Raw genomic sequence first — 16,462 nt, 5'->3', positions numbered from 1 at the left:
GAGTTCAGATATAACCTCAACAAGAAAGTGACCTATTTTCTTTGAGACAGCATCATTTATTACATGCCGATATGATCATTTATTTAAAAATAAATATACCACAGCCTCCTTTAATTATCATCCATCAAACAAAACATGTAGCCATCTACTCCTTGTTAACCAGAATAATGCAGGGGCACATTAGGGAGAAGCCATTACTACTAATACTAATAGTAATGCCTGCTGTGCCTATTATTGCAGGTGGGTTAGCAAATATCCCATGATTACTACTACCTCTTCACGTGGTACCACGTGAGAACCGTTACACCTCATGCCGAGAACTCCATGGGAACACTCCCACTCACACATCGAGGTGTGTGGGTGTTGTTCGAAAAGAAAAGAAAGAAAAAGACAGTGATGATTCTGACACTTGATAAATTGTCTCCTTTTCACACTTAGCCCCTCCTGCATAAGAATGCAACGCACAACTGTGACTGGGAGGTGTCCCACGGCAAAAAAAAACACTGAGTTTACAGTACACGTACTGCTCGGTGTCTACGTGCGAAACAGAGAAAGAGAAAGAGCGAGAATGCCCAGAGGTTGTCCTCCCTGCTGCTTGTTTGTTTTAACATTTCTCACAATTTAAAGCTCAAGGGCAAAAAAAAAAGCGTGTCTCTATTCATTCATAGTAGAGCAGGGGGGAATAGAAAGTGAGAAAAAGATGGATAAGATTATTACATGAATCTGATGGGACAATTATTTCCACCCAGGCCTGAATAAATCTCTAGTGAATGGACATTAGGGACGATTACGGAGTGAGACACATTGTCCAAGTGGTGCAGACACTTCTACACCACCTGAAACCATTCAAATGTGAAACTATTAGTGGCCACATCCTCTTTCAAGGGATTACCTGAAGTGAAAGTGAAACTTGTTATCTTCTGGTCCTTATTCCGGGATCACGCGCTGTAATCAAACCTCACTGTGTGACAGAGTGTGACTTGTAGGTCTCTTGATGTAACTGATAAATTAGATCATTCATCCAGATCTTTGACCTGGACATGTACAGCTGCAACATCCGCTAACACTATGAAATGCAGCAATTTCTTCTAGGTTTGTTTCATTTTTATTGCAGCCATGTACTGAGTCATCACTTATCTCAGGTTTTTATCTGGCCCTCTAGGATATTATCTTTTCACCTCTTCCTTCATCATTAACCACCTTCTCGCATTTTTCCCCCCTTCTCATTTCCGCCATCACTGCCCTCCCCGCCATCTTTCCCTCTTCCCTCCTCTCTACCCCCTCCCGTCAATATCACCATTTCCACATCACACTTTCACTTCCCTCCCTTTCCTGCTCTGTTCCTCTTTCGTTCCCTCTGTATTTTCCTTCCGTCCTTCCTCCCAGATGCCCAGCCCACAGAGGCAGAGACAGCCGTGTGGAACCAGGTCAGCGCTGTGCTGGAGGAGGCTCACGGGATCCTGGCCGAGCTGCAGTCCTACAATGGCGCGGGCCAGGAGATACGAGAAGTGAGCACCAAGCAGTCAATAAGTGCTGAGCTTCACTCAAGTGGCGAATGCACAGAAAAATAACACTTGTGTGTGATTCACGTTGCCCGAACGTCATGCACCGCGCAGTGGGCACTAAATATAGGAAATGACAGAAATGTGTGAAAGTATTTTTTTTTGCCCTACAAACATTCCATGCAATATGTTGTTTTAGTGGTGGTGTTACGGTGGACACAGAAATATTGTCCATTAGAAAGCTGCTGTGCTGATCCTGACCACCACTTACAGTATAGAGCGTTCAGATTTCAGTTCCCTCTGCAGTAAGGATCACTGCAGATTGCTTAGCAGTGCTGTACTTGCTAACAAATAGTGCTGAATCGTTTCCTCTCCTTGCTTCCTAACCCCGAGGACTCGGGAAGCGTTTCTTAACAGCAGTGTTATCCTCCAGGAACTATAGGAACTGTTGCAGGAACTCTTTGCTTCCGCCACAGGGACCAAGGTCTAAATTAAGTTCAGGGGGAATCTTGCAGGTGGTACTTTTGGATAAGGACCCTTCGGGGGGGGGGGGGCTTGCAGCGCTAAACAATTGAAAAAGCCTGTAACTGTGTATACATTTATTTCATGATAGATGGACTGATGACTTGGATGCCTGATGAGTGGAACAACTTGTTGTTGCCGTCAGTTGTTCATACATCAGCAGGCTAATTTGCTAATCTCCTCTAGTCTTTAGAACGCTGTGGAAACACAGGCGAACTGTGGTCTGCAGGAACCTTTAGTTTCCTGTCCCTAGTTCCTGAAACTAAAAGTTCCAGGCACTTTTTGTCAAAACCTTGCTGGAACAGAGCTTTTGTAATTAGAGCCTTTAGTTGGAGTCTGTAGCAGCCTTTACATCAAAGCTTAAAACCTACTTTTATCATACCAGATTCCCTGACTTTACCTAATTCTAGTATTTATTATTGTATTGGGAGGTCACGCTTAGATTTCTGTCTCACATTTTGTGTTTTTCATTGTTACTTTTCCTACTTTTAGGAAGTGAGATATAAAGATATTATCATTATTATTATTAGTAGTAGTAGTATTATTAGTATTAGTATTATATTATATTCAACCACATCTTTTTTTTTAAGTGTGTACCTGTAGTGGATTGCTCGTCAGTGGTAAACATAACCTTGTAAAACTGGTAAATGGCAAGATGCTATGAGACCCCAACTGAAATCGCTTCAGTATAGAAGTGTCGTTAAACTTGAATGAAGAGAAAATGCTCTTTAAGAAGGGGCGAGGCGGAAAAAAAAGAGATGGCGAGATTTTAAAACATTTTTGCAAAGTAACATCTGTGTTTCTGCAGGCCATCCAGAACCCAGGTGACCTTGCTCTGCAGGAGAAGGCCTGGAACGCAGTCTGCCCCCTGGTGGCCAAGCTGAAGAGGTTCTACGAGTTCTCCCTCCGACTGGGTGAGCATGGCTTTTACACATACACATATAGAGAAGTTACTGGTGATGTAACACAATCTCTGGTGGGCATATTGGACGTCCAATAGGAGCTGATATTATAGCTGGAAACAGTTAAAGCCGAGGACTAAATTTAGAAAGGCTATTAGCCGTCAGCCAGTCGGTTATCAAAGAAACAAGGTGTAAAGATGTAAAGGTTGGCTAACATGTTCACCACTCGAATCACTATCTACTGTTTTGACAAGTAATTGGTAACAGTTACAGGATGTGAGATGTGTGACATGCACTGTACATAACACTGACATATACAAGTAAAAGAGAGAGTCAGTGAACGCATCGCACATCCACTGAACCTTACGAAGGTTCATTTCATACTAATGAAAACAGGTATTTAATCATTACAAGCTGTAATGAACACAGATCCTCTACCACCACTGTGATTTTACATACAGCAGCATTCCTTAACACCCACACGCAAACGCACACACACAAACACACACACACACTATGATGTCCTCTCAGCCATCTCTGCAGCATCCTGACCCAGCAGCCAGGCAGCCGTTGCTACGGAAACAGTGGTACAGAAAGAGAGACAGAGTATATAGAGAGAGAGAAATGTGTGCAGAGAAATAGAGTTGGGCTGCCGCCTCTGCTCTGCCTTCCAATAACACTTGGATCTCATGGACATGGTGTTCTCAGCTTACCATACAGCGAGAGCTGACTAATAATTGATGATAATGTACCAGTGCTAATGTATATGAGATACAGTTCAACAGATATCTTGTGGACATCTCCTCCTTGGGAATCTTCAAGACCTGACTTGATCATCCCTTCTGTTTTTGCCTCTAGTTTCTGAACCAGATTTTTTTTGATTTATGTGTTTGACCAAAATGGGCAAATGAGAGGTTAAGGGTTCACGTGCACAGTAAACAAACAGCTGCAGACTGTCAGTATGTACCTTCAGAAATCAGTGCTCGGTGTAGGGACTGTACCCTCTGTGCAAACAGCAGGAGAGGGAGTGGGGTTTCAGTCCAGGCCCTTCACATGAAACACTTGTGTGCTGTATTTATAGAAGGACCGTATGCATTTTTAATGCCGAGGAACGGATGGAGCCTCTGGAGACTGCTCTTCTGAGGCATGAATACTACACTCGGCCTCTGACGCCCAGCTCTGGATGGTGTCTGATTTGTTAGAGGCTACAAAGCAAAGGGAAAAAGGCTGTAGCATATGTGACACAGGGGATACGTATGGTCACAGATACAGTGGTCACAAGGCTCAGGCTGTATGATGATGTGATCTCTGTGGTGCAACACGAACATTTACTTCATTTAGTTTGTCTCGTAGAGTGAAATTTATTGTTAACGCCTGTGGTCATGAGGGCAAAAAGAGTGCAGCTGAAGTGCAGAACCTTAGAAAAGGTCAAACTCTCTGGGCTCAGCACAGTCATAACAGGACACAGAGTTCACAGCCATGTTCACAGCTCTGTGAGACACTGAAACTAAGAAAGCGAGTTCTGCAAGAAGACAACTTCAGAGTAAGAGTCACAGCAGCTGCATATTATGTAGCTCTCTGAAGTTTTTGTTATAGTCACTGCAGTGCATTGACCTAAATTGCTAAGATGCTCGCTGCTCAATGACAATATTAGCATTTTTATTAGGAACAGTGTTTGCCATGTTCACGTTCCTAATTGAATGTGTTAGCACTTGCTAATTAGCACTAAAGACAAAGTACTGCTGAGGCTGAGCAGAGTCAGTAGTTCTTCAGGCACAAGCCATAATATTAAACTATGACTGAAACTACAATTTGGGCCTGATGACGGTGCTAAATTAAAATTTATAAATAAACAAAAGGAAACTCCAGGAATTTAATTACATTTTCTTCAATACATTTCTCAATACAAAGTCTGTTCACAGCAGTTTGGGGGTAATGCTGCATATTTGGGAATTAAAAATAGAAAGGCCTTTGTGGCTCCAGAGGGAAATCCCTAAAGTAGGTTGGCAGAGACAATACGAGTCTGAAAGGGAGAAAAATAATCTGCGGGTGTGGAGTTAAACAAAAGTGACCTTATCAGACCTCTGTAGCTCCTTCCTCAGTCCATGATCAGGGCTGGTGGCTTGAGGCTACATTATTATTATAGACTACATTATATATCTTCAACTGAACTGATAGTGGTCACGTTGCATTGTGGGCAATGTAGGTGCCAGGTTTGAACAGGCAGGAAGAATACATGAAATTAAAAATAAAAGCTCATGCTTGTTATGATGCATCCATTTCAATCCTTCTAGTCTATATAGTAGTTTATATGGGAGCAGTGCTAAACCAGTGGAGTGCAGTGCTAAACCAGGCAGCTATGGCTGAGGAGGTAGAGCAACAAGAAAGTCAGTGGTTTGATCCACGGCTCCTTCATTCTGCCGAAGTGTCCTTGGGCAAGACACTAAACCCTAGATAGGCCCTGACAGCTGTATAGTGTGTGATTGATGTGTGAGAGAAAGGGCTGCACATAGATGCACTATATGAATGTGGGTGTGAATGGGTGAATGGTGCTTAGATTGATCATCATGACTAGAAAAGCACTAAATATAAACAGACCATTTTAAGGGAATCACTAACATCCTTAGGATTAATCCTGATGTCTGGACAAAAGTGATAGAACAGCAAACCTACAGACCAACGCTATCATCTGTAGAGCTATGCCAGCTCTCATGCTAAACCTCTGGTCACCTCAAATGTCAGCTCACAAGGGCTCGGTCTCACAAACCTCAACCCTGTTTTCAATTAGGTGTCCAAAGGTCGATCATTCTGCCTGAAGCCAGATCCCACTGTGCTTTCAAAGTGCTGAGTGGAAAGAAAAGCCCAACAGGTATTAATGAGGAGGTGAAGTGAATTCGTCTGTTTCTTCCAGTTAAAATCCTCCTGATAGTGTCACCACTGCTGCTGCTGCTGCATTTTGTTTTTCAAGCTGTTGACATGGAGGAGACTTTTGATCCAGGCCAGATTAGAGACAATTACAGCAGCCGGAACATGACAGTTAACACTCCTGTGTATCAACAGTAGGACATGCAGATTCCAGCTTGTGCGGCTGGATTTTATAATAATGTCGGAATGTGTTTGCAGAGAACGCCCTGCGGAGCCTGCTGGAGGCGCTGACGAGCCCGCCCTACGCTCCCATGCAGCACCTGGAGAGAGAGCAGGCCCTGGCCAAACAGTTTGCGGAGATCCTTCACTTTACGCTCAGCTTTGATGAACTAAAGGTGAAGGGGAACGATTTCTGCTCTAATTACAGCCCTCTCTGTCTGACCTTCACTGCACTGACAGTCGAATCAATAGATTCTTTAAATGGATCCGTGAAAACATAAACCACCTCTTCTCTCACCACACAGATGACAAACCCTGCCATTCAGAATGACTTCAGCTACTACAGGAGGACCATCAGCAGGAACAGGCTGAACAACCAGCAGGTGAGGCCGCGCAGAAAATACGCATCAGGCTGTTTGTGTTGCATATGATGAAGTGTTGAGTCAAAGCAGCGTGGCTTCACTTTCTCTCTTTAATCATTCATGACTCCAGAGGAGGTGTCTCTGTTCCTCCCAACAACCCAAAGACATGTACAGTCAATATTTCATTTGTCATTCAAGTTACGCAAATTAGCTCCATCATTACACTCTGTATTTAACCAACCGGATAACATTAGTTTTGATATCCATATCCGTTTTTCCATTGGCTCACAGCTGGAAGCCGAGAACGAGGTAAACAATGAGATGGCCAATCGGATGTCCCTGTTCTACGCCGAAGCGACGCCAATGCTGAAGACTCTGAGCAACGCAACCACCAAGTTTGTTTCAGAGGTGAGTTAGACTAACGCCCGCTGGTGTTTTAAGTCAAAACTGAGCAGATTTAGCTCCTAACGCTTTTAATAAGGTCACAGAAAAAGATTCAGAAGAATTATTAACCTAATTCAAAGTAACAGTGCCACAAGGTAGAACACTCAGAACACAGGAAATGTTGAGTATTTAAGTATTATCAGCAAAATGAACTTTCTTATTAGTATCAATGGCAAAGAAAAACTTCCTATTCATGCTACACAATTTATATATATTATATTATTACTACTGATGCATTCAAGTGTTTAAGTGTACATTTACGCATGTATATGGTTAAGGTGGAGCTCATTTGAACCATTTTACAGACTTTTGAGTTGTTTAATTATTATTGTTAATAAACTTTATAAGTGGTAAAATATAAATACATTGAAATACTCTAAGATGTAAAATCTATATATGTAAGGTATCAAGTAAGATGTCACATAAATGTAGTTCAGTAAAAAGTAAAAAGTTATTATTGTTATTATATACAATATATACAATAATAATAAGAATAACATTAAACATTATTGCTATGGCACCTCTCAAAACCAAAGTTACAAGGTGCTTCACAAAATAAGATATCAATGCAAAGTTAGCAAATCATAGAAAAACCAGATCATACTTAGCGATGCAGATTAAAGAACAATATAACAATAAAATAAAATCATATATATATTATGTATGTTATTGCGCATAAAATATAAATACTCACATAATATACTGTAGTTATTTAATGTACTTAGTTACATTCCACTGCTGCTTAAAGATAATACTTCACCATTTGGCAGAATTTAGATCCACAGGTTTGATGTGGAGTTTCTCGAACATGCCCAGAAATCTGCACAGCAATGCAAAAACACAATGTGTAGTGGAATCAAACATTAATTGGGGACTGATCACTAATGACTAGAATGATGATTGAACAACAATGTAGCATGTTTGGGGTAGATGGGTGGGGCCTCTCATTATACCCTGGTATACCCTATACCTCAGTTCAGTTGTTGTCTTTGATGTAGATGTTCTAATTTGTTCTATATTACTTATTATCTTCAATTACAGTCGTTGAAGCAGTTGCTGTTGGGTGTAATATGGCACCATTAGTGAATAATATTTTAAGTTTTGAATCTGTTCTGATAAATAAAACTCCAGCTGAGTTGGTGCTGTTGAAAATACCCAGGATATTGCAATATTATATCTTTATTGATCACGTTTACCGTTTGCGCAGTCCGGGTCAGTGCCGAGACATCCTGTAACAAATGCCAAGAGAGTTTGACGAGTGCAAATAGTTTGCTATTAACAGATATGCTACATTATTATTTGCACCTTTCTCAGCGGCATGGATGTATCATGTATTATAGTGTTTAGTCAGTTTATTCCGTGGCAAGTCCTCAACTCAAGTATTGCACCGTAGAGTGAAAACTTCTACTTCCCCCTGCTGTCACAACAGTATTTTAGTGTGGAGGCAGCAGTCTGAACCTGGCTTTACACCTCACTGCATTCTGATGGTTCTGATGTTTGAGAAATACTTTTGGAACTCATGCAAAATGTAGAGGACATGCTGTTCATGATTGCCTTTTAGCAAAGTCACTCTCATGTCCTGGTGCTGTTACTGACCTCTGCAGGTGAGCTTTGTCTCCACCTAGTGGTCATGGCGTGGCACTGACGTAAGTGATGGACATTCTCAGTGACGGAACATTAAAGATAGAAAGGCTTTTTTGATTTGTGCTAATTCCCTATTTTTTTTCTCCCTAACCTTCAGAATAAGACCTTGCCCATAGAGGACACCACAGACTGTCTGAGCACCATGGCCTGTGTGTGTCGTGTCATGCTGGAGACTCCGTGAGTACTTTCCACACCATCCATTCTTTCCATCCATCTCATCCATCTCTTTTTCTCCACATCATTTTCTCCAAAGGTCAAGAGTCGTAATTAACAAGTCCTTTCAAAGTGAAGACAAAAGATGCCCTCTCAAGTTTCAGACACTGATTCACTAAATAAAGAGATGGACCCCGTCCTTCACACTAAATTGAAAATCCTTTCACACTAGATTTCTCCATGTGAACACGTCAGTAGCAACTTGGCGAGGCCAACACTAAGTGCTTTTAACAATAGCAGCTATTTTTACTCAGCTTGTTCTCTGGTTGCATTGTGTTTCTCATTTCTCCTCCACACTTTGTGTCTGTGTGTGTGTGTCTCAGGGAGTACCGCTGTCGGTTCACCAACACAGACACCATGCTGTTCTGTATGAGGGTGATGGTGGGTGTCATCATCCTCTATGATCACGTTCACCCTGTCGGAGCTTTTGCCAAGACCTCCAAAATTGATGTGAGTAAACACAAATAATCACTGATCGCAGGTGTCTTGTTCATGCACCGTACCAACACTGTTAAACATCTCCTTATAAATACAACTATAAAAAACACTAGAAGAGCAGAAAGAGAGCCGATACCTCTGCCAAGCCCGACTTTTTATTTGGATCTAAATCAAATTGCACACACTCATGAATATCTGTGCCTGATTTTAACATCAAGATCTATGAATTATTCTTTGAGAAATCAACGAAATTTTCTTAAGACAACCTATCTCTCAATGGCAAAGGAAACTTAAAAAATCCTGGTTCAGGACCAAAATGTTATGGGTTCTTCATCTAGTCATGCTCCACCCCTCCACATAATTTCATGGAAATCAGTTTAGTAATTTTTGCGTAGTTCTGCATACAAACAAACGCAGACCAAAACATGACCTCCTTGGCGGAGGTAAAAAAGTCTCAGGACTAAGTTTGCTATTCTTTAAACATACTTCTGGGTCTGTTGATAAAACATTTGATCATTTTTAAATTAAGCTAATATGTAACTTTTATTAAAAACATTATTTCCCAGTCAAGCGTGAATTGGTTCTGGAAATGCTGTTTGATGCATTATATACATTATTATTATTGATACATTGGTATAACCCGGTGGGACGAGATCCAAAAAGGAGTCAGAAGATGATTGAATATATTGTTTCTTTAGGGGAAAACACAAATAAATTCACCTTCTCAAGCTTTAAAAATCCTGAGTCAGTTTGCCCTGACAACCTCAGGCCCAACAGTCTCCTTAAATTCAATCCAGCTGCACCACATTACACACACTCATATACATCAGTTCTATAAATATGCCTGATTCTTTTCATCAAGATCCATGAAGTATTCCCTGGGAAATTAATGATAACTTTCAAAAGAAAGTTGCAAAGTGCTTTACAATAAAACAGATGCAAGTAATAAAATCCACAACATAAAACACAACAAGATACATTATTATAAATAGTTCCAACCATAAAAATAGTCATAGTAATTGTTAGTCTTAAGAGAGATTTCAAAAAAGATGCTGAGTTTGCCCGTCTGAGATCTTTTGACAGAGAGTTCCACAGCTGAGGTGAAGATGTCAAAAAACGTCTCACAGTAAATCTGCGTCAACATTGTATGACTCTCTCATACTTCAGGTCCCAAGTTTCATGGAAATGCATCAAGTAGTTTTTGTCTAATCTTGCAGACAAATAAACTTCGGTGAAATCACATCCTTGAAAATCGCTCTTTGATTCAATTTCTCACAACTCCTATCCACACAAAGGTAGAAGTTTACACAGTCATAAGTCACAGAGGTTATGAACCACATAACCTTATAAAGTCTGTATAAGACATGTTCCACATTACATTGGTTGTGTAGATTGCTTGTTTCCGAGTGTGGGTTTGGCTGCAGCAGCAGCAGGAGATGAGGTGGATGTGAGGCTGCTGACCTTTCTCTAACTCCCTGTGTTGTCTCTGTGCGCGGCAGATGAAGGGCTGCATCAAGGTGCTGAAAGAGCAACCGTCCAACAGTGTGGAGGGACTTCTGAACGCACTGAGGTGGGTATAATGTGACAGAAATGTAACGCACTGGGATTTGTAAAAAAAGCTTCCTGATTTCACCCCGTCTCTCTTTTTCACCTCCTTCTGCAGGTATACAACACGGCATCTAAATGATGACAGCACCTCCAAACAAATCAGGGCCCTCCTGCAATGAGCAGAGGAGGAGAGAGCGAGGAAGAGAGGGAAGGAGTGCACTTGGAGGAGGAGGAAGAAGAAGAGGAGGAGGAAGCAAACACCAGTGGCTGATGAACCTGTTTGTTTACAATGAACAAAGCAACCTGATGATAATAGGAAGAGGAAAGTAATTATATATATTGTCAGCTGTCCATCATTCTGTCTCTCATTTTGTAAAGTAAGAAAAGAGAAAAAAGCCAGAAAAGAAAATATAGATATATATTAAAACAAGTGAAACACAAGCAGCAGATGAAAAATAGGTAGTTTAAAGAAGAAGCTATATTGGAAAAAAATTTAAGGTCAGAACTTGAAGTTAAGTGATAATGTACAAAAAAAAAGGGTTCATGTTCCAACGGTAGTCTGACAAGTATTTTTGCACACACTTTGAAAACAACGCCATCTCCTCCCCCCCCCCTGAAATCTGGTCCCAAACTGGTTCCCGCAGACTTTCCCCACGGCCCCCCCCCCTCGCACGCTCAGATTTGCCGGCACGGCTCGGCCTCCTTCAGCTGCACCGATCTCCACCCAGTGAGGCAATATGATGGAGACACGACTCCGGAGATTTGCTTCCACCAGTTTTCATTTCTTTTCTACATCGGTGCAGCTGAAGGAGAGGAGGCACACATGTTTTTAGGACGCTTTCATTTTGTTCCCTGTTACCCATCACCCCCTCTGCCCACCCGATCGATCCCTCCATGCGTTTCTTTCCCCTTGGCACAAAAATAACCCATCGCCCTTAACGCTGTACATGTTCCGGCACAAAACATCTCATGAGTCCTCTGGCTTTACTTGAACATTGTTCACCCTCTCTCTTTCTCTCCATGGTGCTAATGTGGTTTAGATATCACAGTCTGAGCTTGTTAGATCTCACTTGGCAGGAAAACAAAGGGTTTCTTCATCCTCCTGTTTGCATTAATATGTAGAAACTCATGTTCTAATATCAGCAGATGAGCTCTCAGCTTTTCTGCGGTTTCATCTTAGTGCACAAACTGGGACAAATCTGAGTAGGATCCATTTAAGTCATTCTAGCACATGTACTTCTTCACCCAGTGCCAAAGCTGACTGGTTCACGCTCGAAATACATCATCACGCCAAGTTCGAGGAGGTGGGGTTGAGAGGGGGATGGAGTCTTGTAAAAAAAAAAAAAGGAAAAAACATCACAGATCATCATCATCATCATTAGAGATTTGAAATTACACAAATCAGAAGGTGGTGCTCAAATTCGCACACATGCCTTTCAGGAGAGATATCGGAGTGTTCACCGTGTAAATATGTGAGGCTTTTTCTCAACGGGCATCTCCATGGTCAGCGCGGGTCCTCGAGGAAAAACACGACACACATCTGCATACAACTAGAGTTCTTTTGTTTCGTACAAGGTCGATGAAGTTGTTGAATAAGTGGGGAAATCAAAAAAGGAGAATAAAAAAGACTCAAAGGGAGATTAAAAATGAAGTGCTGTACTTTGGATGTCTATAGCCCTTAGTCTAATTTCATTTGATCTTATAATATATTTTCTATACAGGGGTATGTGCACAAGCATATTCTGTATAAATATATAGATGGCATGTTGTAAAAGTTCTGACAGAAATGTGTAAATAAGGTGTTTTTATTCATTTTTAATTGTTCAGTGATGCTGAAATTGGGTATGTGTTGTCTCTCAGAATTACCATGCGTTTGGCTTGGACCATCGGACTTGCCGTAGTCATAGGTTTCAGAACTTCAGCTTCATTATGGCGAAAGAACCAGAGGGACGCTGAGGGGTGGGGGGGGGGGGCTGTCCATTTGCTTGTTATTTTGTACATTTTGTGCAACAATAAACTTGTCATTTATTACATTAACCACCGATGTTGTGTATCTATAGCCGTTTATAAACGTCTCTTTATTATTCATTCAGCTGTTATGTTTAGCATTAAACCAACATTTAAAGCAACACTATGAGAATTTTACTGAGCAACAGCGCCCTCTGCAGTCACACATGGTGATTAATTCTGTTGGGTGGTTTTCATTTAAAGAACAAACTTTCTTGCTTCTGTTCCCTGATCTACAGCTCAGCATTCCTCGTGAACTTGTTGGCGATTTTAAATCGAGAGAGGGGGTGGGGGCTGCATGGGGGGGGGGCTGCATTTGGAAATGGGGAGCGACCAGAGACACAGAAATCGTCAGGCACTCTGCCATGGAGGGCTCTTTTACATACAGCTCAGTTACATCCGAAGCAAAATGTTAGTTAGAAGGCTAATGTTAGTAATTGTTCAAATCTGTTGTAATTACCATTAATATTGTAACAGTGAATGTCCTAAAAATGAAGAGCGACACACTGAAGAGCGACACACTGCCAACCACACAAATAATGTCCTTTACCCAGGAGTGTGGGGCGGCAAAGCAGGTAGGAGGCAGGATAAAAACATATAGATCCCACTGCGTAGATCACATATTTGTCTACAGCACATCAACACTGGCGTCAGCTCTTATTGCCAAAAGCCCTTGAAACATGTCGTCTTTCCAAGTTGACATATTTGACAGTGTGTCTTCTACATGAATGGCTCGTGTTTTTCAAGCCTGAGATATTTGTTTGTAGAAAACAAGCAAAAACTTACATCCTCAAAGCAAAAAAGAGTTAGCGATGAATAAAACAACATTATTCTGATTAAATAATAAAAATATAGAAAACTGCTCATAGTGCAGCTTGTGATGAGCGGTCACAAGTAGACATGGTAATGTAGCGCAAGAGTTCACAGGCAAACATAAAGGTTAAGGGACACTTGATTTTCTATGTATTATTTCTTTTTTAATGCTACTTTTTTGTTGCTTATAGTTTAATGTAAATCACTTTGAATTACCTTGTTGAAACGTGCAATAAAAATAATGTTGCCTTGGTTGTGTATTACGATAATAAATAAAAGAAAACTATGTATACTTTTAAAAATAGGTGCCCACAAAAACACAGGAACTAGAGAGGCGTAACAATAAGGGCGGTTGTGGGGGAGAGGGTCGTCCACTGAGCAGAGGGTCGGTGGTTCGATTCCCTCTACATCCAAGTCTGCATTCGGAAATAAACAAGATACTGAACTCCAGCTTGCCTCTAACAGCTGTGTACAATGTATTAATAGTGTGTAATAAAAAGAAAAGCTGTGTATATAAGTGCTGCATGAATATGTGTGAATGGGTCAATGCAGCTTGTACTGTAAATCACTTTGAGTGGACGACAAGACTATAAAAGTGCTACATAAATACAGAAAACCATTTACCATTACAAGGCATCGCAGTCCAAGTATCATTACTAAATTAAAAAGTACGAGTTCATTAAGTAAATGTGCATTCAGTAACAAATGAACACACGTTATATCACAGTCGTGAGTTTTACAACATTGAGGTCATTACATTACTTTATTGCAGGATTTGTGGATTCAGGGGAATATGACTTTCTCTGGCATTATTATTTTCATTATCATTATTGTCACTATTATTATTGCACAACAAATTAATAATAAATAAATAAATAAAATTAAAAGAAATAGCCTCTGATGGTACATCGTGTTCTCCTGTCTCTGGACGTACTTTTCCTGTCCCGTTTTATCACCACAAGGGGGCAGCAAAAGCTAACTTTATAGAAGACCGCTTAGCAAACCCCTAAAGAAATATACTGTACATTCCAGTAACGTGCGCTGTCTGGATCCAAACAGGAGCACCTCACCAAACAACTGATGACACGTGAGATCAGGACATAATGACTATGATAAAGTATTAAACCATTAACGGTGGCATTCATCTGATGTTCTAAACAAGATTAATAGTTAAACTGCTCCCATAGGTTTAATACTTTCATATTAGTTGTGGAGGTTTACTGCCGGTCATAGGCACATTCTGTGAAGAGTGTGTGGAATTAGCTGCAGGCGGCCTGTGTCCACTCGGCTGCACTGTACAGTGCGACTGCTGGAAGGTGTAAAGTAGGGCAGGAGGACACAGGAGAGCCGGACAGAAGTTATAACTGGAAAAAGACAGAGGCAGCCAGATACTGTAGCATCGTATGGAGCAAAATGCAACCACAGTTTATACAGAGAAAAGGAAGATGCCGTACGTACAGTGAGGGCACAGACTCCTGAATCAACAGTGATTTGGATGTAAATAAAAAAAGACTGTACACAAAAATGATATCTCATAACAGAGGAACTTGTGTGTGTGTGTGTGTGTGTGTGTGTGTGTGTGTGTGTGTGTGTGTGTGTGTGTGTGTGTGTGTGTGTGTGTGTGTGTGTGTGTGTGTGTGTGGTAAAGACCAGTATCCACAGGTCTGGCTTTCACTCCGGGGCCCCAACTGTCATGTAATAAATAAGGAACCAACATCTCTCTTGACTTCCGTCATGGCGTTCAAATGCAGAGTGGTGCAACAATGGTCAGTTCTTCACGGATTATCAACTGGAATCGAAAATATGAAATAAGAGAAAATCGAATCCGACATGCGCATGTGACACATCATGACCTCATGGAGTGACAGACACTGAGAGGCACAAAAGCTGATTCTTATTTGTTTAAGAACATTTTGAGAATTTGTTTCCACTTTGTACCAAAAACCTCACGTTCTAAGTGTTTTCTGCAGAATCTTACTTCTTGTCTTGTTCAGCGTTCAGACCACCATGGGACACTAAGACTCCAGACCTGTGGAGTTAGTTGAGGGTTAGCGCCTCATTCTCACCTCCTCCAACAGTCTGGGACAAAATGCATGTCTCAATAAAAAAGTCATTTACAACAATTTATAATAAAGCGGCGATGAAATGTGTGGTGGAACCTCTGAGACTGAGGAGCCAGTGTTTGTATTAAAATGAATTTATCTACTGTATGCAAATGTGAGTAGTGATCATAAAAGGGAGGACAAAAATCTGCAGGGCAAACGAGGTCACGACGAGGGAAACGTTCTTTTCAGTTAGATTATTTCAACAGCTGAAGGCAGCTCCTATCACACAAACGTTCCCCTGAAATGTTTTGCAAATTCCCCTCTTTCACTCCCTCCCCTGGTAGAACCAACGACTCCGCCAAAACGGATCAGCTATTAACCGTTAACACCTTATCAGCCTGACTGTGCGTGTGTGTGCGTGTGTGTGATACACAATCAACCGTGGTTTCCCTCCACTGGCTTCCCCTCCGGCCTCTCACTCATTCACACACACAATAAACAGTCTCGTTTTTCCCTCCTCCGTCTCCCGCTCACACACCTAACTAACGTACACACTCCTCCTCACATACCTCATATCAGCACAGCCATTGTCGTTAGCAGTTGCAATGTAAATCAGCCCGGGTGCCGTTGCTGCTGGTTACAACACCGCTCCACACAATCTGCACTGCAACAAATGTGCTGACCAACTGTGCCGAGCAGCACTTGTGTGTGCATTTGAATAAGTCTGTGTGTGTGTGTGTCTGAGACTGAGTGTGTAACACAAGAATGAAGGATTCTGTGTAAGTTAAATGACCCTACGCTACTTTTTGCCTTGGAAGTTGGATTTAGGTCAAGAGAACGTGTTGCCATTCATTTCAGTTCTGTCTAAGATCACCAGATTGACAATGAACGTCTGCAGACGAGGTGAAAACCAACACTTAAAGTATGGATAACAACTT

General features: G+C 41.4%; 1 protein-coding gene across 4 annotated transcripts in view; it reads left to right on the top strand.

The window, feature by feature from the left end:
• The window catches only part of fam49al (family with sequence similarity 49 member A, like), a 34,273-nt gene extending 21,577 nt beyond the window's left edge, over positions 1-12,696 (top strand). For all 4 annotated transcript variants that reach the window (XM_034599946.1, XM_034599950.1, XM_034599949.1 and 1 more), the window contains 9 exons: positions 1,387-1,508; positions 2,833-2,938; positions 6,050-6,186; positions 6,316-6,393; positions 6,664-6,780; positions 8,558-8,637; positions 8,997-9,123; positions 10,611-10,681; positions 10,775-12,696. In XM_034599946.1, coding sequence (XP_034455837.1) covers positions 1,387-1,508; positions 2,833-2,938; positions 6,050-6,186; positions 6,316-6,393; positions 6,664-6,780; positions 8,558-8,637; positions 8,997-9,123; positions 10,611-10,681; positions 10,775-10,838 — 902 coding nt within the window. In that variant the 3' untranslated portion in view covers positions 10,839-12,696. The remainder of the gene's footprint in view (positions 1-1,386; positions 1,509-2,832; positions 2,939-6,049; positions 6,187-6,315; positions 6,394-6,663; positions 6,781-8,557; positions 8,638-8,996; positions 9,124-10,610; positions 10,682-10,774) is intronic.
• Positions 12,697-16,462: the final 3,766 nt, after the last annotated feature.

Source organism: Hippoglossus hippoglossus, chromosome 11, assembly GCF_009819705.1.
Source record: "Hippoglossus hippoglossus isolate fHipHip1 chromosome 11, fHipHip1.pri, whole genome shotgun sequence".
In the NCBI taxonomy this organism is placed as follows: domain Eukaryota; kingdom Metazoa; phylum Chordata; class Actinopteri; order Pleuronectiformes; family Pleuronectidae; genus Hippoglossus; species Hippoglossus hippoglossus.
This window is presented reverse-complemented; position numbering and strand designations above follow the sequence as displayed.